Raw genomic sequence first — 23,559 nt, 5'->3', positions numbered from 1 at the left:
AATATGTAATAGGGAGGAGGAGGAGGAGGGACTGTTGAGCGAGCAACAGAGAAACCTTCTTCATCACTTTGGGCTTCGTTTGTGTGCAAACACACACTGTACCTGAGACGTTAACTACAATTAAAAGTGTAGGACTGCGGCCTATAAATATATGTGTCCGCACGCACACGCCCGTGTTCCTCTTCTTCTTCTACCTGAATCAGTGAGTTCAAATTTATATACAACTACTACATACAGTAGTCTATTTCTTCATTAAATCCATCAAGGAACAGTTGAATCCCCGAGTTGTTCCTGTGCTCACATGCTGTTGTTGTTTCTCTATTCTCTCCTATTAAAGAGTTGATATCCTCCCGCCCATTCCATCCATTGAGTGAGTCCCAGGATATGATGAAACCCGGCGTTTCTCACATCTTTTTCATACAAAATATATATGAATAATTTGTTAAGTTGGTGTGTACTAGTATTAAAGGATTTGCTTTAAAGTTAACCCCATATTTGTATTGTTGTGTCTTTGTGTGTGCTTCGTGGCCGTGTTCCGGACCGAATCCCCCTTTTGAATTTTTGAATTCTATTTAAAAAAACATAATGGTGGACACACGGAATAACTTTCGTTTTGTGGAAGTCGTCAATCATGACGATCGTGAAAATTATACGAAACTCGTACTCAAAAAAGTATATACTCTTCCTGTGGATAAGGATGACAATGCTCCAACGCAGCGACAGTCGAGGTATGTAGAGTAGTCATAACATTCAATGTGCCCTTAATTGGGAGGAAAAGTACTTTTTCTATGAGCTGGGAGGGGATTCCTTTCTAACATGTGTTTCTATGTCAAACGTGAATAGCTAAAGTAACATTTGTTCAAAAATAGACATGATATCATCAACGACATTTTATCGTATGTACACTCTATATATTATTTATGATAAGTGAAATATGCATTTCATCACTTTTAATTGCATACTCCATAACAAAATATTTGATAAGTGACAATATGATTCATTGTTCCTGTGTCATGCCCATCTACTTTTGAGGATGTTTTTGGTAAATAAGTAGAGTTATAAATTATAACTATTTTCTGTTGTAAAAATACAAGGAAACCCTAAAATTTTACTCAGACTCTAATATGGGATAATACTTATAAACTCCCCAACAAATCCTTGTTGGACTCAGAATTGAATTGAGGATCAAAAACGGAATAATTCCTGCCTATCCCCTTACTTGATATGGAATATGATTTCTGTTCATTTAATTCATCTCACAGCTGCTTGCAGCTAATGTAAGTCATGACAGCTTAACTGCTCTATTTTCTAAGATTTTTTAAATTGCCAGGGTTGCCATTTTTTACATAGCGAAAATGTTAACTATTTAAAGCTCTATAATGATAAACATCTATGTATGTACCAATGGGATTTCTTCATTTTGCTACGTATATAGTAGAATATTAGATAAAAGAACGATGAATATAAATTAAATCTTTATTTTAGTCTACTATTTCACAATGTCAACCTTTTGAATATTATATTTTCCAACCTTGAATTGATTTCCGAAATATATATACAAAAATATGTATGCAATATTCGTAATTGAATAGAGTTCTGTTCATAGCTATGTATTAAAAGGTCTGAGTCCCTACATGACAGTTGAAAGCAAATGAAATTATGAAATCTGTCAACAAAAAAATTTCGACTTACATAAACAAATTTTATGTTAGGAGACATTGATGTATTAAAAAAATGAATTTCTTCATTTTACTCCCACACACTTTTGTTTGTAAATATATAGTAGTATTATATTTTGTGTAGCTGGGTTCTTTGAATTTTTTTGAAAAAAAAAAAACCAAAAATTAATTTTTTTGGATTTTTTAAAAAAAATCCTTAGCTATCCATCCTAAAATTAAATTTTAACGAGAAAAAAATCAAATATATTCAAAAATCCATAGCTATGCACACAAAATTAAAATTTCTGGAAAATATTAGCAAAAATTAAATTTCAAATAATACATTTTTTGGAAAAAAATTTCAAAAATCCATATCGATTCACAGAAAATTTAACTATTTGGAAAAAAATTGCAATAACTAAATTTCAAATTCAAAATCTTTTGAATTAGTAATTCAAAAAGCCTCATCTATTCATAAAAAATTTCAAATATTAAATTTTTTCCTCTGGTGCATAATTTGCTTGAAGGACTAAAAAAAAATCCTTTTTGGGGGTGGGGGGCTACAGCCCACCACTGCGTACGTCCCTGATATATATGTAATAAATATGTAGGTAGTCAACGCTAAAGCAAACAAGAATGACTTTTTCTCAAAATTGAAGTTGTATTATTCGATGAATTAATTATCGCCCATTTTATCTTCAGATTATTCTGGTGACTCCTTTATGGACGTGGCAAATTCCACTTTAAATCTTAAAATAACTATAAACTCATAGATTTTATGTATTTGAGAGGGCATATAAGGGCTTTATTTATGGAAGTGCTAAATTATAGTTACCATTCTTGGGTATGCCCACTCACCTCAGAAATTTTAATTCAGTACACATCCTACAATTGATCGAAAAATGTATTTATGATCTAACAAAAAAATGGACATATTTCTTATTCTTGAATTTGAATATTGTAATAATAACATCACTAATTAAATGATTTCTTGAGAATTTAAATACGTCTGTAATAAAAAACTCTCTTGTATGTGTTTGGGCCAAGCCTTTTTCAAATTATGAAGAATACATACATAATCTTATATTTATATAAATGAGTTACCTCCAACGTCGATGAGAAAAAATCATTTTCTCTCGCTTGCTATTTTGTTTTTTTTAAGTAATGTATAAACTGGTCGTATTCATCCACTCCTAAATAACTCCTAAATTCAAGGTTTTTCCTATATTTTAAATTTATTTTTTATTTAGCGTTTAATTTGTCATTTTTTATAAGGGAATGAATTCAAGAGGAACACTTATACATAAAAACCATTACAACAGAGGGAATCACTTTTTTAGTTAATCTAGTGTACTACTACCTTTAGTAACATATTGTCACATATATTCATTGATTCTTCTTTTCTTTCCAGGGTCGAACAAATGCGAAAGAACTTTGAGAAATCAAATGGATTTTCCTATCTCCGTCCCTCACTCTTTACACCCAAACCCTTTTCCTCATCCACGAATAATTTACACAACAATAACTTGAACCAGAATTTAAATAACACGGATAACAAAAACAATAATTCAATTAATCACCAAACCTTATTAAATAATAACGAACCCATCTACGAGAATAAGCCTGTTCCAAGACCCGTAGTTCCCCCCAAACCCCGCTATAAAAAGCCTCCACCCCTTCCAATAATTGATAACGATCGACCCAAATGTGCATCTCCTGTGCCTGAGCTTCTACAAGAGAGGGTTCCAAACACCCCTCCTTTTCCCAAGAAACAGGATGGTGTTCTCCAAACTATGAATATGAACAACCAGCAAAAAGTTCCCACTAACAACAACATCAATAATAACATCTACAGCAACATCCTCCATTCGTCTTCCTCATCTCCCAATAGTGTCAGCAACATCAACGACAATCACCAACAAAGTAATAATCCTTCTGTTTTCACAAATACTTGTATAATTTTAATCAAATTATTCCATTTGATTTGCAGATAATAATAATAATAATAAGAATACGTCACAAAATGGCACCTCCAGTTCTCCACCCTTTCCTCGATTCAAAGACGTTCACGTCATTACTCCAAAAATTCAGCCAGTCTTATCATCTTCTCAGTAAGTGATTACTATTAAAGTACAATAATACATTTTGCGAAATTATATACAATGATTAAAAAAGGTGTCACCTACAACAATTATACAACATAAATGGTATATTCTGCTTATTACATAATATGATAAAAAATGCTGTGCAAAAAATTCTGTTGTGTTCGTTATGCCAATAGAACATATATATAAGGACACTTGGCTACTGAAACATTCAAAATGGTACTATATTGAAAGCAGCACTTGCGGTGCCATAACGTCATAAAATGTTCCTCCGATAATGTGTCTAATCTGAGCTAGAAAATTGTCCTTTATTAAACAAAGGAAGAATAAAAATAGTTTTATAACGTCATCAAACTTCTGAAATTAACCCTTTCCTACCAATCCAACCAAAAATCCTGCAGACGCTTATGCAAGTCCATGTGAATAGCCCTTAACAACATTTTTGTGTTATATTTCTAGTTGAAAAAGTCTCATTAAGTATCGGAGTACAAATGCCAATTTTGATACTGAAACCAGAAAAAAAAAAAAAATGGAATGCTGACAACATCAGTAATAACACATTGCACAATGTATATAGGATTTGATCGGTCTAAAAAGACTTGAAATACTGGAGTTCTATCAGCCCGGACTAATTAAATTTGTCAGTCCTAGGACCGATCTTTTATGGTAACTTCAGCAGTTGAAATAACGTAGTTACTAACTATGTCCTTTCAGCTATTCAATATAACCTCTATCAAGAGATAAGATACCTGAAGTTTAAAGGAGGGGTTGTGTGGCTATTATTAAATCCTAGCTATGACTGAAGAAAGCTAGGATCGAATGATTGAAGGACCGACGTATCGGTCCTTAGGAATGTTGAATGGTAAAGAAGATAGGACCGATAAAAGAAAAGACTGGAAGAGGGGAAAAAGAATACCTTAGACTGATCCAACACTAATTGTACATTATATGTTGTAGCATTTCTAGTTCACATATACCACGGACAACGTCACAAAATAGAACGTATTTGTCAGTTATTTTCAAAGCACTTGTATATTATCATTTATCATGATGATAAGTATCAAACCTAAATAATTCGATCTCCTTATCAGAGTGAAGAGATTTTGTGAACATAAACGTTTCTTGTTTCTATTTAGTCACAAAGAATAACTTTTTTGCTCCAAAAATATTATCTTTTTAAATATATTATATTTTATAAATTAAATATTTGTCGTGGGATTTTCCCTCCTACAAACTATTTGTGTTCACATAACTTCTTCATTTTGAAAAGAAGAATTGTTGAGGTGAATACGTCCATATGTGATGTGATAATTCACCTTAAATGTATTTTTGGAATCTCCCTGGATGAAGATATCCATTTTTATTATTTAAGAGATATTTTTAAATGTACATATATATTATATAATAATTCAAATTTCAGGGAATGAACAAAGTTCAAATGATTTTAAACAATTAATTATCCATTTATTCTATGGACGGGCAGCAATAGTTGTACAACTATTAGGATTAAAAAGAAACACACCAAGAAAAAGATATCCTCTATAATTATTAAAGGGTGTGCATTCATTTGAGTAAGGTAATTTTCAGCGAGTGTCATCTTAGCGATATTCATTTGGGTAAACTTCTTTTCAGCAAAATTAATTTGTGTGACATTTTCATAAAATATACATTGAGAGATTAATGACGACATTAATAGACCAATAAAAAAAATAAAAAAGGAACGAAATGGTCCTTGAATCAATGATTTGTTTACGAATAACGATAATAATCTGAGAATGTTTATCCTTCTTTCATGATCTTAATACAAAGAGACCCATTCACCGAAGTGCTTGAACGTCATTGCGCTCAATTATTTTTTTAAATGATTCCCATCACAAAAACTTGCGGAGTCGATACAAAATCTGACAAGAGCCTCAGTTGCTCCTACTAGACTTCTCTCATTTTATTTTAAACACCCTTCTGGTGAGTAATGGCGTCATTCATCGTTAAATGTTTATTGCATGAAAATGTTGCTGAAATTAACTTCACTAAAAAGAATACTTGTAAATTCAAGAAAATATGAATTACTATATTATATATTGCACTTGGCAAAACAAGAAGGAAGTTGGAAGTTGGAGGCAGAGGGGAGGAAGGAGGGACTGTTCACACCTTTTGTTCCTTTAACATATGATTAATTTAGCTTTTGACACACTTGTTATACACTAAAGGAAATATCAATGTTTCACATATTTTTTGTTGAGACAATGTAGATTATATATAGAATAGATTGGTATCATTTACTAATTATATCTATTTATTTTTAGATCAAACAAGTCAGTCACTAAGTCTCCTCAATACAAAGAGCTCTTTGAACAGAAGGTAAGTCTATATGTTTAATATATATATTAATATGATACTTAATTTTTAAACGTATTTTTTGTATGGTCTGATTTTATAGGCGTAGGAGATTCTGGGCAAACCAAATAATGTTTGAGCAATCCATTTTTTTAAAATATTTTATTAAGCCGGAGATGAAATTGAAGTATTCATATATAAAAAAATACAAGAAACGTTTAAAAAAAAAGATCAGTTCATCTTATGACAATATATATCGAATTCTATTAAGATCGAGCTTCTGAGAATTTCCTCTTAATATGTAACGTAGTTTCTTCTTTTGAACACATTATTCCTTGAATGTTTCTAATTTTGATTAATTTATTATTCGAGTTTAACTAATGGCAAATTTAAAAAGTATATATATATTAAGGACGAGTTCGAGTGAGTAATTTTCAAGAAATTGTCGATTATTAGTAAAGTGGAGTTGTTACAAGTTAGACTAATACTTAAATCCAATACTACCTTCCATAAAAAATGTATTTAATAATAATAACGTCATGAAAAGAAACAATGTTTTATAGTACCTCACTAAATTTCCCAAATTTCTATTGAATATTTGGGCGAAATGCTCGTATGCTGAAAATCTGGTGTAATTTTTAGATTGTAAGTTATTGAGGAGATAGAAGTCTAAGTCCTTGTTGGACTTGGAGTAGAATCGACATCCGAGGACTTGGACTTCTATCACCCCAATGACTTATCACTGTGTGTCTCCGTTATCTCCACGATCTCACACACTTTTCCATCCTCAATAATGATAACAACTTTGGAAAATAATATAAAAATTTTGTTCAGGTCACAACCAGAAAAAGTATGACACGCTTTACAAAGTCATATTTTTTTACAATGATACCTATAGGTATAAGAAGTGATTTATTTTGTACACATACTACATAAAAAAGAATAGAAAAGAAATTGAATGGATTTCTCCTCAATGATGTTAATGAACGCTATCATTATTTGGACTTTTCTACTATTACAGGTGTTTAAAAGATAGAAAACAGAAGGTTTTCCATCTGAATGTTCATACATATAAAAGGTCACATTTCTTTACTTGTTCTGTTGAGACTATTACAGATTACATATAATTATGATTAGAGATCATTTAAATTCCGTAAATGACAATAGTAATTCTCTCCCTTTGTATCCATCTGTCTATCTATGGGCTATATATTGTACCTACCTACTAATGAATCGTTGTAGGGGTAGGTACAAAAAAAACAAAAGAGAAAAATCTTTTTTGAAAAGGGGGAAAATACGAAAAAAAGAAAAAGAAATCATGACTCTTATATCTATGACCTTAAAATTATTTTTGTTGTTACATGCAAGAAACATGAATGAGTGAGTGGAAGAAAAAAACATATGTGGTCTATCAACACAAAACAAGATATAATGATTTTTCTCAAAATTGAGTGTAGAAACAGGGGCGTCTGCAGGATTATATATACATATATATATATATATAGTTTTTTGGGGGCTTGATTTTTGGAAAAAAAATTAAATTTTTTGGAAAAACATTTTAACAATCCAAAGTTTTTTCTGAAAAAAATTCAAAAATCAAGACCTGTTCACAAAAAAAGAAATTTTTTAGAAAAAAATTGGTAAAAATAAATTTCAAATATAAATTTTTTTGAAAAAACATTTCTAAATCCATAGCTTTTCTCAAAAAAAAAATAATTAAAAAATCCTGAACTGTGGAGAAATAACTGAAATTATTGGAGAAAAAATTCAAATATGAAATTAAAAAAAAAAAAAAAAGAAATCAAATATCACAATTTTTGGGGAAAAAATTGAAAAATTTAATTAAATTAAAAAAAAATCAATTATTACATTTTCTAGTAAGAATAAAGAATTCCTACATTTGGGGGGGGGGGCTACATACCCTCCAGCCCTTCTTCCGCGGACGCCCCTGAATGTACATTTGTAATGTTGCACTTTAAGTCTCCAAAATCGAATATAAAAATGAGATATTGATGTATTTGATTTGAAAGGGAAGCCCATATCGAGGTGGATATAAGTTCCTTAAATCAAATTAAGCTTTTATACTGTAGGTAAAATTATGTAATGAAATTATTTTTATGTTGACGTTTCTCATATTTAGTTGGGGGTAATGAATGGAATGGATCCCTTTGATGTAGGTCAGGGATGGACAAGTGACAACTCTTGTCCTCAATCAATGCGGCCCGCAGATACATCAATTCTAATTTTTCAAAAAATGGTCTTGTGACCCTCCAATGATAGTGCTGTAAAAAATTAGCCCTCTTTATCATGGAAGTTGCTCATTCCTGATGTAGGTATACAATGAAACTAAAGATTTTCGAATCTACAGTCCTACTACACTTTTTTTATTTACTCCGGAGATTATAGACCGTTGTACACAGTATTAACTCACTTTGATAAATATGTATTATGATCTCAAAGAAGGTATTACATCGGATCAATATTTACATATTAAGTTATATCAATCAAAAGGCTTTCTTTTAGAATTTGTGTCATTTCATGCTCTTTCATTGATACTTATTTTAATAAAATTATTCATTCAATTTATAGTTGGCAACGTGAAAAATACAGAAGACTAACTACCATATGTTTTAAAAAACTCCTTTCCCTTTCGACAGTCGAGGTTGAGAGTGGATAAAAAAGACTTTATTTTGGAAGACATTAAAAAGTGTATTTTTTTCTTTAATAAAATATACAATTAATTCGATAAACCCTATTTATTTCTTTCGAGATCCGTTTTAAGCGAATTCTATTATAAAAAGTAAATATTTGTCAGAGAATGTATTGTTGTATAGGATATAATAATATCAATGTATCTACTCTTTATCCTTATTTGTTAAGAGCAACATGTCTTATTAATGTAAAAGAGATCCAGTTGAAATGGCATTGACATATGAAATATGCATGTATGAGAAAGTCCTTGCTTCATTACAATTTTTTGAACGATATATAATGATGATCATGGTGATAACGATCAATGAATCAACAATTTTTTACATACATAGTTCACATGATCTCTTCTTAAGGAAAAGATTCCGAAAAACAGCACAAGGACTCGTAAAATCTTAAGCTCATTTTAAAATAACAATTTAAACGCCATCCTAACCTTCATTAGGTTAGGGTGGCGGCTTTTAACCTGTACTAAAAAAAGTAAGGTTTTATTTTCATTCACTCACACTCTTAATTGTTTTTTAATAGTGAAAAGGGGAAATATATTTATGTATTTGAGTGACATTCAGAAGTGGCCTTTGTATCCTAAATTGAATATTTCTCAACATTTGCTCACTTATTAATTTGAAGAACAAATTAAACGTGGAATAACTTAAAATTTATCCATTACCAAGAAGAGGAGAGTGAACCAAAAATGAGTCGTTTTGTGGATAAAGTACCTTATCGTAATACAATATATTAAAAAATATATATATATTTGTTGCTAAAAAGGATTGAATATATAAACTACTAAACCAGACTGTGAAGGTATTAGTTTTGGCATATCATTTATTTATGATTAGAGCATAAGTTGGTTATCTTTTTATTTATTTAGAAAAAATTGGAGATATCCAATTTTTTTTTACGGCTAATTTTTGAATATACAGCAAACATGAAGAACCGAGGGCCCCATTAAATATTAATTAATGTCAAAAATATTTTGTGAAAAAAAATTTCAAATATTAAATTTTTCGGAGAAAAACTTCAAAAGTCCATGGCATTTAAAGACCATTACATTTTTTGGAAAAAAAAGAAAGTTAAATTTGTTATATTAAATTTTCTAGTTAGAATCTAAAATTCCTTGATGTGGGGGGGGGGCAACCTGTGGACCCACTCGAGTAGGAAATAAGACACATGTTAAGTCTATTTTATTCTAAAACCCATTTGACAAAGTTTCCTGAATACTTTTTTTTTTAATTTGTTCATTGTAATTAGTAAAAATATCACGGATGATGCCCCAAGATGGTGTCTCCTTCAATTATGATGCAATTTATGACGTCAGTGAAAACGTTCTACATATATGCACAAATTTTATCTTTACATTTATTCATAAAATGATTGAGAATGCCCACAGTATGGTTGTGCAACGTAGACTTATATGAATGAAAGTATCTATGTACATAGTTTTTAGGTGTATACCTACTCAGTGATATAAGTTTATACATTATACATACAGATAAGTTATGCGGACTCATAATCACTTGTTATTAATATGGAAGTCACGAAGTTCCATGTAAAGAGAGAGAGAGAGAGATTACGTGTACGTGGATTTGTGATTGCTAGAGATAGATCTATTATGTATATATATATTTATAGTTGTATTAATGACGTTATTTATATTACTTAATTTTTTTAAACAAAGAATTTTTTCTTGAGATGTTGATAAAAGCGGATTATTTCTCGTAAATCATTACTCTAATAATAAAACTACACTTACTTTATTCTTGAGTAGTTGATTGTGTTGATTTTATTACCTTAGGGGGAAAATATAATTGGATACGTGTTTTTCTATTTCAATATATCCAAACTATATATATACATGGATTAGAGCAATGGTTCTCAATGTAATGCTCTCTGAAAGAAGCTCAATTATTTAAATATTTTTGTAATTCTCATATAGTTTAATATTTTCAAAAAATATCACTATGTGGAAGGTCTGATACCACACGATGAACTCAGGGGTGTCCGCAGCATTATATTTTGGGAGGGGATTGATTTTTATAATTTTTTTTGAAAAAAAATCCGAAAAGGAATTTTCCCATATTAAATTTATAGAAAAAAATAAAAATTAAATATTAAATTTTTTCGAAAAACATTTCTAAAATCCACAGTTTTTCGGTAAAAATTTAATTTTTTGAAAATAAAAATTATAAATCCACCGGTGTTTTCATAAAATTAGACCAGATGATTTGTTGTCGGATTCTATGTACGTACATAATAATATGTAACATTTACATCGACAATAATGAAGAAGATAATTTGACTTTTTCTCGTATCTGTTATTATATATTAGATGATATTTGCTCGTGGAGTCCTATCCCTGTTTATATGGAGTGAAAGTTTGCTTTTATCAAGTGTTGGACAAACTTCTTTTTTTTACATTTTTTTTTTTTTGAATCATGGTCTACATGATGATGAATGAGTTGGAATAGTTTTCTCTTCATGGATAGGACCCTCGAGGAAATTGCTATATTTTAAAATTTGCCTTGTACCCTGTTCTCAGGGGCGTCTGCAGGATTATATATATATATTTTTTTTTTTTGGGGGGTAGAATTTTTTTTGAAAAACTTTTCAAAAATCCTTTGTTATTAAAAAAAAATGAACTTTATGGAAAATTAAATCTCTAATACTAAATTTTTGGAAAAAACCAACTCCAAAATCCATAGCTACTCAGAGATAATTACATTTTTTTGGAAAAAAATATTTTAAAAATCCACAGCTATGAACAAAAAATTAAAAATTTCCAAAAAAATTCAAAAATAGATTTCAAATATCACATTTTTTGCTCTCCTGCATAATTTTCGCCATTGCCACAAAAAAATTCAAATAAACGCCAAAAAGTCCTTAATTTGGGGAGGGGGCACATCCCTCCCCCAGCAGACGCCCCTGGTATATTTGATGGTTTCTGTGATTGGTTTATGGGACAATATGGCATTACCTCAGGAATACATGTCGATGTTTCAGCTTCTTCTTCTTTTATCTGTGTTCTGAATGTTGATTGGTTGAATTGGAATGACAATATTTTAAGCTTTCAACAATTTTTGAATAGTAAATTTATCTGCTACCAAAAAATTTTGGTCCTTTTTTCTGTTTTTTTTCGGAGGAAAAGTGTCAGTGATACAATAAAGGTAACGACGGGGACAGACCAAATTGAATTCACTCTTTACGTCTCATTTGCTTTTCAGTCATTTTGGTCATTTCTTATGTATTTACTTATATAAAATGTAGAATCATTTATTAGTATTGATTTTCAAGTATATCTATCCACCAATGTAATATTACTTACATATTATTAAGTATTAGATATCGTACATACATGCATATAAAGAAAGAATAAAAAGTGAAATCTCTGCAAAAAAAAAAACAAAAAAAAAAAAAAAAAAACAATAACAATAACAAAAACATATGAAAAACATGTCGTGATATTTCTAATTACACATATATATTTTTGAAAGTTCATCAGTGTTTCTATCTATATACAAAATAGAAGCTTACAGATAGCTTACATAATATTTAATTCTATAATACTTTATGTTTATTCTTTTTTGTTATTTGATGTCCTTCATATCAAATATTTTACGTTTCAATTCAAATATTTAAATGATATATACATCTTTTTGAAAGGATGAGTTGTTCAGTTGTGAAATACTTCTGAGCTAACATGGTTTTTAGGTAAAAGAAGTAGTTAGTAGTGTGCTGAAAAAGAGCCTAGAACATGCACATACTATGTACTTAGTGTTGATCTTTGTTCTGATACATATTTTTTCTGGTTCGGTCCTACTTGAATTTGTCTCAAAATGTTGGATCAACACCGAGCACGTCGTTACTTCAATATCATAAAACTGTATTTGGAGGAAAGGTTATGATATATGTATATAAAATGATGAAAATCCAGGCTAGAATGGGCATCTTTAAAAAAACAAAAAAAACAGGAACATCAGCATGGTAACCTTGACAATTTGAAGAAGGTTTTGGAGGAGGGAAAGAATAATGCTCATGACGTTTAATTAGATCAGCTACAATCAGCTGATATAAGGGAGGAAGGAGAAAATGATATAAACAAAGCAATTTTCTAGAATTACCCTGATGTCGATCCCCAATTCTTCTCTGAGTCCAACTAGGACTTACAATTATATCTCTGCAAGAAATCCTCAGGGTTATGCTCCTTCTTTTATGAGTAAACACAAATATTTAATCAGGTTTTGAATATAATTGAATCTATTTAGGAAAAGATATTCACTAGTTAGGAATTAAATATTAATGATAACTGCTGAGAAAAAGAAAATTCATTCTTCAGACTACCAATTCCAAAAAAATGGGACAGCAAAAAATACACCGGATTTTAATCACTGGATATAAGTAACATAGTCTGGATGTGCTGGACTGTCGGCCGAAATGGAATCTTTTTCAAATTGTAGACCAATGTTTTCTGCCTCACACTATGGGCTGATTTTTTCTCCATCCCAGTTAAACGAGTTTTACACATGTGCAACACCTAATATGATGTCATAGTACCGATGTTCACAATATGGAAACACACATGACCCTATCAACAATGATTCATTTATGAAATCGGTATAAAAAATGACCCAACGTCTTTTTAATGGCTTAATTCGTTCAGTCCAACAAAAATGATAAATGTTGGATTTATTAAGGAGTTTAAGTCCTTGTTGGACTCGGAGTAGAATTGAAGATTGACATGGGAATAGATCCTGTCGTACGTCTTTGCTAGATAGAGAGCTGGATTGGTGTTTATTTCCTTATCTTATAGCTTCTCGTAGCTAAATCTAGTTAAGGCTGGCGGCTCTCCTCTGGAACATTCTTCAAGTTGTCAATGTTACGATGTCTTATTTCAGTTTCTTTTAGGTCATATTTAATACAACTCTACATATAACATGCATACATTAACAGATTCCATTCATGAACCCCTCTTTCAAATGAGTCCCACGACTTCTCTGCGTAATCCTCATTTCTTGGAATAGCAGCAGCTGCTGTGAGTGAAACCTCACTGTTTTTCTTTTATACTCATTTAATGGATCTACTTAACTTTTTTAATGTGTATTGTAGATAGATAAGAAGATATGTATTTCTTTCTTTGATGCAGGTGGTGGTGAAGATCACGGTTCTTTTCCTACTCCTGGAAGTTACAAACATACTCATAAATATCTTAACATATGGGCTAACATTATTAATAGTTATGTAAATGTAAAGGCTCATACATACACATGTAGACTAAGTGGGTACGTAATGGCGGTGGGAAGGAACAAAAAATACACAAATATATTTTTGTACCTCATTTTGGTTCTCGTTTTTATTTTTGTAACATTATTTTGATTGTTTCTGTTGTTTTTTGGGGATCCTTAATATGGTTAGAATACATCAACATAATATTATATTAGAATCATTTCCTGATAAGGAATAACAAACAAGCTTCTTTAACCAATCCTACCTTTGTCCTATTCGCCTACGGTCAATTATTACTACATATTCTTCAAATCAGTAGGAGAAGGCGTTGTTGCTAGTTTTAGGCGGATGAATGCATATACTTGATCATTACTGCATCTGCATTATGTGCATGTGAATAATATTTATACCTACTTCATTTTTATCAATGGAGTATTCCTATGATTTAATTGAGTCTTTAGATATTGCATGTACAATGTACATAATCTTGTTTTACTTGAGAAATTATTATAGACTCAGTTGTAAATTTCTCTCTCGACTTAACTTTTCAAACAAACAAATCCCAGATTCGATTCAATATTTTTTTAAAGTCGCCTCCATTTTTAATCTTTATACCACAAAAAATAATAGTAATATTTAACATTTAATCAGAAATGATGAAAATCCAGTGTAGATTCGTCATGAAAAAAAAACCGAAAATCAACATGTGACAATATGAAGAATGTTTTGGAGGAGATAAAGAATAATGCTCATTAGGTTTAATTAGATCATCTACAATTAGCTATCACAAGAGAAGAAGGAAAAAAGGATGTAAACAAGGGCATTTGCTACAATTACTCCGATGCCCATTCTCAATTGTACTCTGAGTCAAACAAGGAATTACAATTATAACTCCGCAACGTATCCTAAAGGTTAGGTTCCGTCTTTTATGAGTACACACGAATATTCAATGAGGTTTTAAATATCTATTTAGGAAAGGATGTTCACTACTCAGGAATTAAATAATAATGACAACTACTAAGAGAAAAAAAACAAAACAATCATCTTTACGAACGTTCAAAGAGGTTTTCCCTTCATCCTCTCAGTGTACATAGCGCTTTATACTGATAAACAATGGTGTCCGGTGTGTTTTTTAGCTGGCCGTTAATTTGGATGTTTGTAATATAAAGAAGGAATTTTCTTTTTATTCTATATGTCATGGACATCCTCCACACAGTAGCTGACAGCTTTAACAGCATTTAAAACCTACCCAGTATCTATTTTGTTTGCTACTCACCTGATGGACGACTTTAAGGCCTCCACAGAGTTATGGTATGTTGTACAGGCCTCCCCTCCAACTTTCCCCTCGGCTAATTATCACAAGGATTAAGATCAGGAGAGTTGAAGGGCCGGGTATTGGAAGTCCCAAAAATGAGGCACATTGTCTTTTATCCACTACTGGACAATCTTGCCTTTGTCCATCCAAGGCTTGACCATGTTTACGTAGACCTTTTTTTCTCTTTCTGCTTGGGCTTGAAGAAGTAGGTTTCCATGACGTAACCCTCACATTAATGACGCACAGGACCATCACGGCGGCTGGGTTCTTCGTCTTGAACACTTGGGGGACTTCATAATTTTTTTTACATGTCATTCTGACTGTTTCTCTTCTTGCACCTAGCCACTTTGGTGAGCTTAATTGACTCTTTTAACAGGTGTCTCACCCTTAGGATGTTGCTCTTGTGCTCTAAGTTCCCATTGATGGTCCCAGTGATGTGACTGCGATGCACAGATGTGTTTTTGGAAAGGATGGACATGGAATTGCATGGTTAGCTTTAATGGACTTCTTTCTTTATTCTTTGGACTGAGTTTGGACCTGCTGGACATACCCGTTTTTTTTTTTTTTTTTTTTTTTGTGCTTTTTGAGTACATCATGAGTCTGATTATGTCAGGGTAGAGTATCCTGCGCAATGGAGTTCGGTCATGGTGCACCTTTTTTGGTGCTCCATACTCATGAAGTAGAATTTTGTTTTATTTTTTCTCGGAAAGTTATAAATACACCCTACAGAACCTTTCCAAATAAAAAGTTACTTGTAGATATCACTTTTATTGCCATTGACGACCATAAACTTGGTCCAAGTTTATCTGTACGGGTATAGCTAAAATTCTTGGGTACATTTGAATACAAAGTTCTTAGTAAGGATTGTTTCCTTTTCTTTATTTTGGTTCAATATTGTTTGTATGTTGACGCACCACATATATAGACAAAATCTAAGGAAAGAATGTTTTTTCACATTCGATCTGAATACTTAATAAAAATCAAGCTTTATTCTGATTTTGATTTTTGAGTCAAACTATGTATGTAGTGGACACATGACTGATTGATATTGTATCCCAATTCGCCTTTTATCCCTTCCTTTTCTAATTGCTTGATGTTTCAATTCGACACAAAACTAATTTTACTTACAATATGATTTCATGAATATGTTGTGCTGCCTACTTTTAATACATCATAATAATTTCCTTCTTTTTATTGTTTCAGTCTCAAATCCGAGAGCGATTATTTTCAAAAATCGAAGTTCTTCGTGAAGAAGAACGGGAATTATCAAATGAAAAAGTCGAAATTGACTTTTGTGCTCGGAGATTTTACGTTCGTCTCCTGGACAAGAATGAAAGTGATGCGGATAAATTCTCTCATTTCATCCAGGAAATTCAACAAATTACAAAGTTAAAAAGTGGTCTCATTCTTCGACTTGCCAAGTTGGAGCATGATGGACATTTGAAATATACTTCAGAGGAGTTTATGGTAAGTTAGCACTTTCATAGACTTATATTATGGTTACGTACAAACAGATTGTGCAAGTTGCCCTTTCAACGTCTTATTAAGCTTTAGTATATTATATTCTCAATTATTTTAATGAACAACTATTAATTAATGCTATCATTTCATTTTGGTTTTTTCAAATTACGCATTTAATATGTTATCAATTATAATTTACACATATGTGTACCATATATGATGTATTAGATAGCTGAATAAAGGCAACAACACCTCAGTTTCAACGAAAATGTATTAAAAGTACATGTAAAACTCGATTTAAAAGAAAAATGAGTTATTTAAGTCGTTCACATTCCAATTTTAATGTAATACTTTGTTTAACAAAAATTATTTTTAACAAACAATAAATGAGAAATAAGTTGGAAAAGGATTATTATTTTGGTACCGCATAAAGTGCGCATTGCTTTGTCTTTTATTCCTTAATATATCTTTCTAAACTTTATATGAGCAATATAAAGTGAGTGTAATATATTTTTCGAATGAGTTTAAATTTTAATCTTTGCTTCATTCTGTAACACTATGCTGCCAGTTAAAACTTTTCAAATGCCAAAACTATGAAATAACTTCGAAACAGGCATTCCCCCCCTTATCTTTAAGTCAGGTTATGAGTTCAATTTTTATACTTTTCACATCCAAAAGTAAGGGGAAAAGTACAAAAATATAACACCATCAAAAAATGTATTTTTTAAACAAGTCTAAGATACATGTTAGTGTTGGATTTTAGTCTGAAAGTATTAGACCGGTCTGAGACAATATACCTTTTTATAAGACCGAACTAATTCGGTCCTTTAAAGATGTTTGGTCTGGCACGGTCTCTAAGAAAAAATCGATTTATATCGGTGTCAAAGAAAAAATATGCTTGGTCCAACTGAAAAAATGGTTTGGTTCAGTCTTATTTAAAATTAAGTCCAACCTGATTCTATAGATGCATTGTTGATGACTTCATATGCTTTTTAAAATAGTGAATATCAGCAAAATAGCGTCACCTTAAATACAACTCACAAATCAAGATAGATGAAAAAAATCGGTCGATAAATTAAGTAAGAAAAACAATTATGTCTACGATTTGAAAACAATTAAATTTTGGTATAGGTCTCAGATTACAGTCTGGTTTTTGGAATTTTTTGAAAAGAATCCAAAAATTAATTTTTTTTGAGAAATAATTCATAAATCTATAACTATTCGAATGAAATTATATTTTTTGGGATTTTTTTTTTCAAAAACCAACAGCTGTTCTCAAGAAATTTTATTTTTTCAAAAAGAATTCCTAATGTTATTTTTTTTTGGAAAAATTTCAAAAATCTATCTATTCTCAAAAAATGAATCGAAAATTTTCAATCTTTTTTTTTGAAAAATAAAAAATAAAATTCTGTTCACAGAATATTAAATTTTTTTGAGCAAAAATTCAAAAATTTAATTTTCTAGTAAAAAGCAAAAATTCTATAATTTGGAGGGGAGTTTTAGCCTCTTCAGCACACCCCCTGCGGACGCCCGGATATTCGAATTGGAAAAAAATTGTTATTGGACCGAGTCTTAACAATAAAGACATAAATCTAAGTGACGAAATACAACTGTAAGATTGTGTATATTACTTAGCTGTGACTAAACTTCCCATTTGAAACCACTTTTGACGTTACTTAATCAGTTTTCTTCGTAACGTATGCAAATTTTTCTTCCTTTCGCGTAATTCACCTTCTCAATAAAAAGATGGAATTCATGGAGGTTGCGTAGTTGGGCGCAAAGTAATTAATGAAAAACTCAGTGCCCTCTAGCCAGAAAAACATAGTATCAAAGTCAACTTTTACAAAGATTAAAGAGACTATAAGGGAAAGAGGAGTATATCAATCAAGAATTTTTTTTTCTTATCTCTAATTCTGATTCGTCTAAAAATTTGTATATGCGCTTTGAACTTGTTTTGCACAGTTCATTGTTATCACGTCTTTTGACAAAGATTCATCTAATGTTCATTATTAATAAAAGTCAACGTGTCGTATAAGGTTATATATTTTTCTTTAGATTTAACCAGAAACATAAAATATTAATTAAAACAATAATTCATAGTATTTGAATCATAAGTATCCTCTAAAAAATTATAAAAGTTATTTAAAAAAAAAAATACACAATCTTAATAATCCACGAAGGGTATTTATATTCTATGCTTTTGATCGAGGTTACGTGAATCCTGATCATAATTCATATACATAGTTTAGTTTATTTCAACCAACTTGTCTCCTCTTTCCTTTTTAGTCTGTTTAGGTTGTATGGACATCGTTTTGCCACTATGTATAAAAATATAGCTTTGGTGTACACGAAATAATCCCCTTAATTCTTGGTCTGCTCATTTTCTCTCTTTATACCATGTTTCATATTACGTACGTGAGTCGTTAAAATGAAATATATGGAAAATTTCGTAATTTTCACCCATTATTATTTAAAAATGTACATGAATATAATATGTAAGATATACAAAACGTGATGGTAGCGTTTAGAGAGTGAGATACTTGTATAATTCTTCAGTTTCTTCAATCTAGATCCTCTTCATTCCTATATATATGCAAATGCAGGGGCGTCCGTCTACAGCCCGAAAACTTATTTACGAGTTTAAGATGCGTTGAATTAAAAAACAAACATTCTGAGATGGCCCTCCCCAAAATAAGATAAAGGATATATCAGGGCTAATATAAATCTCCTAAATCAAATAAAACCTTCTAACTATAGCTAACATTCTTCAGAAATTTGAATAATAATGATATAATTACTCAAATATGTCTATGAATTATTGGCCAAATAAGTTGAGATTTTCTCCCTGTCTTCATGTTTGTTCAAAATTGTTATTATGTTAACATACCACGTGTATAATCGTCGCTATCCCTCTCAAGGCGAGTACCACATCTATCGAGATTTTGTAAATATACGTGTATAAGTTTGGAACGGATAAATAGACTGTCTTTTTAAGGACTTTACATATTATAATCTTCAAACCTCAACATATTCACATAAAAATCATGATTGCCACAAAATATAAATTTTGGAAGCACTTTAGTTACTCATATGCTTCCGAAATTTATATTTTGTGGTATTTTCTCACCTCATGATTTTGATGTGAGTAATTGTTGAGGTTTGAAGATTATAATATGTAAAGTCCTTAAAAAGACATAGTATATTTGTTCGTTCCAAACTTATACACATATATTTACAAAATCTCGGTAGATGTGGTCTTGAGTCTTTCTTTGTATACAACAGTGAATGAAAAGTATTAAAGAGAGAGGATTTAAAGCATGTCTAAGAAATATACTACCTAGGTATTATGCATCCTCTCTTTCCTTCCATTTCCTTCCTCCTCCCTATTAATGTATGTAGTAACATAAATTATAAATACTAAGTACATTCAAATAGCATAGAAACACTCAAATATTACTCTAAAAATAATCATCTTACTACGCAGATTTCTTTTTCTTCTAAATCTCTTGTTGAATGCATTTGACGACGGATTTGTTTCAAAGAAGGCAAAAAATAAATACCAATAGAAATAAAGAAACCAACACATCTTCGTCGTCTTCATGTCATTGCCCCTAATATTATTTTCTTATTTTCAAGAAAATAAAGCATTGTTGGTTTTGTTTCTTTCAGAAGAAGTCTTCAGCTTTTTATTCTTCTCAAATACTTCTCACGATGGATTTGTCAGTTTCTGCATGTCATTTAGTTTATATACCATAAAATAATATATATTAAGTGTATACAGTATATTATTATAAGCAAATACACAATAATACAATATACATTAGACTGTCTCGTTTCCAGGTTAATAGACTTGAACCTTTTCTGCTGGAAGCAATCTAAAAACGGACATTGACAAAAGTTGAGGCCTCTCATACCTTTTTTTGCCGTGGCACAGGTCATATTTATTTAAAAGATGGGATTTTTCTCCGTCTAAGATGTGCACAATAATGAGCGTCCCTAGGGGTTGGGCTAGAAGGGCTGTAGCTCCCCCCCCCCAAAATAGGACGTTTTACTAGAAACTTTATTCCTCAAAATGAAAAATATGAGTATTTTTTTCCCAAAAAATGTAATATTTGAAATTTAATTTTGGAATTTTTTTTTCATAACATTTAATTTTTGAAATATTTGTGAATAGCTTTGGATTTTTGATTTTTTTTCTTCTAAAAAATTGGGACCTAATATGTATTCTTGCAGATGCCCCTCCCAATGATCCTCCTTTTTTGCAATAACTAGTGTTGTAAATTCTAAGCATTTTAGAGCGTGATAGTTTTTTTATTGTTTGTAGCTTGGACATTCGTTTATTTTTAAAAGCTGTTATCATTAATTCTTTCATTATTGTAGAGATAACATATAGTGTAATCAGGACTGCCTGTGCCCATGAATGATTGATTGTAATATTGATGATTTGTTAGGGAGTTTTTAGTGTAAGTCCTTGTTTTACCGGGAGTAGAATTAAGGGTTACAATTAGAGTAATTTTAGCCTATATGTCCTTGTTATATACGGAGTTGGGCTTTTGTTTATTTCCTTAATTTCACAGCTGCTTTCTCATTTAATTAATCGTCATGACAGCTAATCATCTCTTCTCTCAAACATTCTTCAAATGGTCAGGGTTACCATGAAATAAATATTTGGTTTTTATTTTTTTTTCCATGTACCAAAAATATTTTGTTTTTTATAAAACAGTGAAGTTGCACATCATTGAGCAACTCTTCGACTCCTTTTTTGATGAAAAATACGTTGTAAAATATTTTTTACTGATAAATCAAATAATAAAAAATATAAAATGTATAATTTTTGAATATTGACATCATATTTGTCAATATTACAAGAAGCCTAAGTATAGCCTGTATCACATCGAAAATGGTCTGAGAGGCCTAAAACTAGGGCAAAGTCAGTTTTTTTAGTTTTGATTATATATAAAAGGTTTTTATGTGGGGTGGAAAAAATATTCTCTCGAAAACGAGACAGTCTATTATTCATACATACATGTACGCAATATATATTTACCTTTTTAAAAGTAGTATTATGTATATTTATTTAATATTATTATTGTTGTAAATATGTAGAATCCAGCCTTTTTTATGACTTTGTAATTTAATTGTTGCCGTTGTTAGTTAGTTTAACGACCCTTCGTCACAGCATTTCACCGTCTCATATTACGTGTCTCAATTTCATTGAAACATTGTATTAACTTCCATCTGTATTTACAATGTATGTACAGTTAAATCAATTTAATTCATTTATACTCACGGGTCATTTCCCCATGTTGAAATACAAATTCCTCTATATTATCGTATGCAAATTGAATAATCATTTTTTTAATAAGTAATTATGTTTCTACTTACTTCTAATGTACCCATCTTTATTTTCCCTTTCAGAAAAAGCGGGCTCAATTGCAAGGACAAATCCTTGAGGCGGAAAATCTTCAGAAATATACGGATCGACGCCGCAAAGTTCAAGATCGGATCATTCAGAATCACTTTTCGAATGAAGATATACTCGAGTTTACAAACATGATTGATAACCTTATTCGTGTCGTACGAGATCAGCGTGAAATGGAGCATAAAATCACTTTGGGAAATGAAAAATTAAGAGCTTTAGATGATATTGGCTAAGATGCTCATAGAAGAGCTGACGGAAATGCCTGTCTGCTATTATTTTTATTCTTCTTTGTATCATTATTTGATTATATTCATAATTAATTATTAATCACTATTCGTATTATAATCATTGTATGACAAAGAGGATGACGCAAGTGACGTTGTCTCTACGCAAATTCATTCAGTGAGCAAGAGTTTTTTTGTTTTGTATGCTACTCTCATTGCTCTAATTATACATACCCATACCGTAATAATCCACTGCAAAGTTATACTGCTCATCTTTGTATTTATCTATAATTTTGTAATTGGTCTTTCAAATAAATCCCTTTTGTAAATGTCCTTCAATGAGGTGTTCTATCACTCAAAATTATGACATAGGCGTAAATATATATTAACACTTAAATAAAAAAAATATTCACTAGAAATTCGTACTTTGATTCTCTTAGAGAAAATGAAAAAAATATAATTTAAAAAAAAAGAAACCGCAATACTTACTATGAACCAATGGATTGCCATACCATATATCAACATTTCATTTTTATTTTATGCTTTTTTGTATTACTTAAACCTATTGCAAATTGCAACCTGGGTTGATCTATTCAAATAAGCTTCAAATACAAAATAAAGATCATTCTTGTCCATATTGAAGCCTTTAACTATCACTTAAAAATTAATTTAAATTATGTTTTAAAAACTTAATATAATGATAGTTATTTTCTATAAAATTATATTCTTTTTATAGAGTACTCCCAAGTTCTTAGAGATGAATCTCTTTAAATATTTTGTAAAAATAGTTATATTAAATACGTTGGAAAATATACTAAATAATAAATTATTCATTGAATTTTTATCATTAAATTTTTGAAATCCAGGTTACTATATTATTAAAGAGTAACTCTTCAAAAATTTGTTTTTTCTTGTTTATAATACAGACTATGTATTATATAGGTACAATGACCTAAAATGAATAAATGGAGTTCTGTAAGTTATTAATTAGTATAATTTATAGAAGACATATTGCGTAACCTTCAATTATCGTAATATCTTCGCAACTTTTCTTCCAAGAATAACGCAACCTTTTGTTTGTAAAACTCAACTAGGTATTTAATTGAAT

General features: G+C 30.5%; 1 protein-coding gene across 3 annotated transcripts; it reads left to right on the top strand.

Annotated features, from left to right (window-relative positions):
• On the top strand, nt 1–22,870 carry LOC121117488 (uncharacterized). 3 transcript variants are annotated; one of them, XM_071888699.1, is made up of 6 exons: nt 1–202; nt 3,070–3,581; nt 3,649–3,769; nt 6,067–6,121; nt 16,548–16,811; nt 22,224–22,870. In XM_071888699.1, the coding sequence occupies exons 2-6, from the start codon at nt 3,080–3,082 to the stop codon at nt 22,458–22,460; spliced, it is 1,179 nt and encodes a 392-aa protein (XP_071744800.1). In that variant the 5' UTR covers nt 1–202; nt 3,070–3,079; the 3' UTR covers nt 22,461–22,870. The 3 variants fall into 3 exon arrangements, with proteins under 3 accessions (XP_071744800.1, XP_040567875.1, XP_071744801.1); XM_040711941.2 differs by having other exon boundaries at nt 1–728; XM_071888700.1 differs by lacking the exon at nt 16,548–16,811 and having other exon boundaries at nt 1–728.
• The last annotated feature ends 689 nt before the right edge of the window (nt 22,871–23,559 follow it).

This window comes from Lepeophtheirus salmonis, chromosome 5 (assembly GCF_016086655.4).
Source record: "Lepeophtheirus salmonis chromosome 5, UVic_Lsal_1.4, whole genome shotgun sequence".
In the NCBI taxonomy this organism is placed as follows: Eukaryota; Metazoa; Arthropoda; class Copepoda; order Siphonostomatoida; family Caligidae; genus Lepeophtheirus; species Lepeophtheirus salmonis.
Note: the sequence above shows the minus strand (reverse complement) of the source record. Positions and strands in the feature narration are given on the sequence as shown.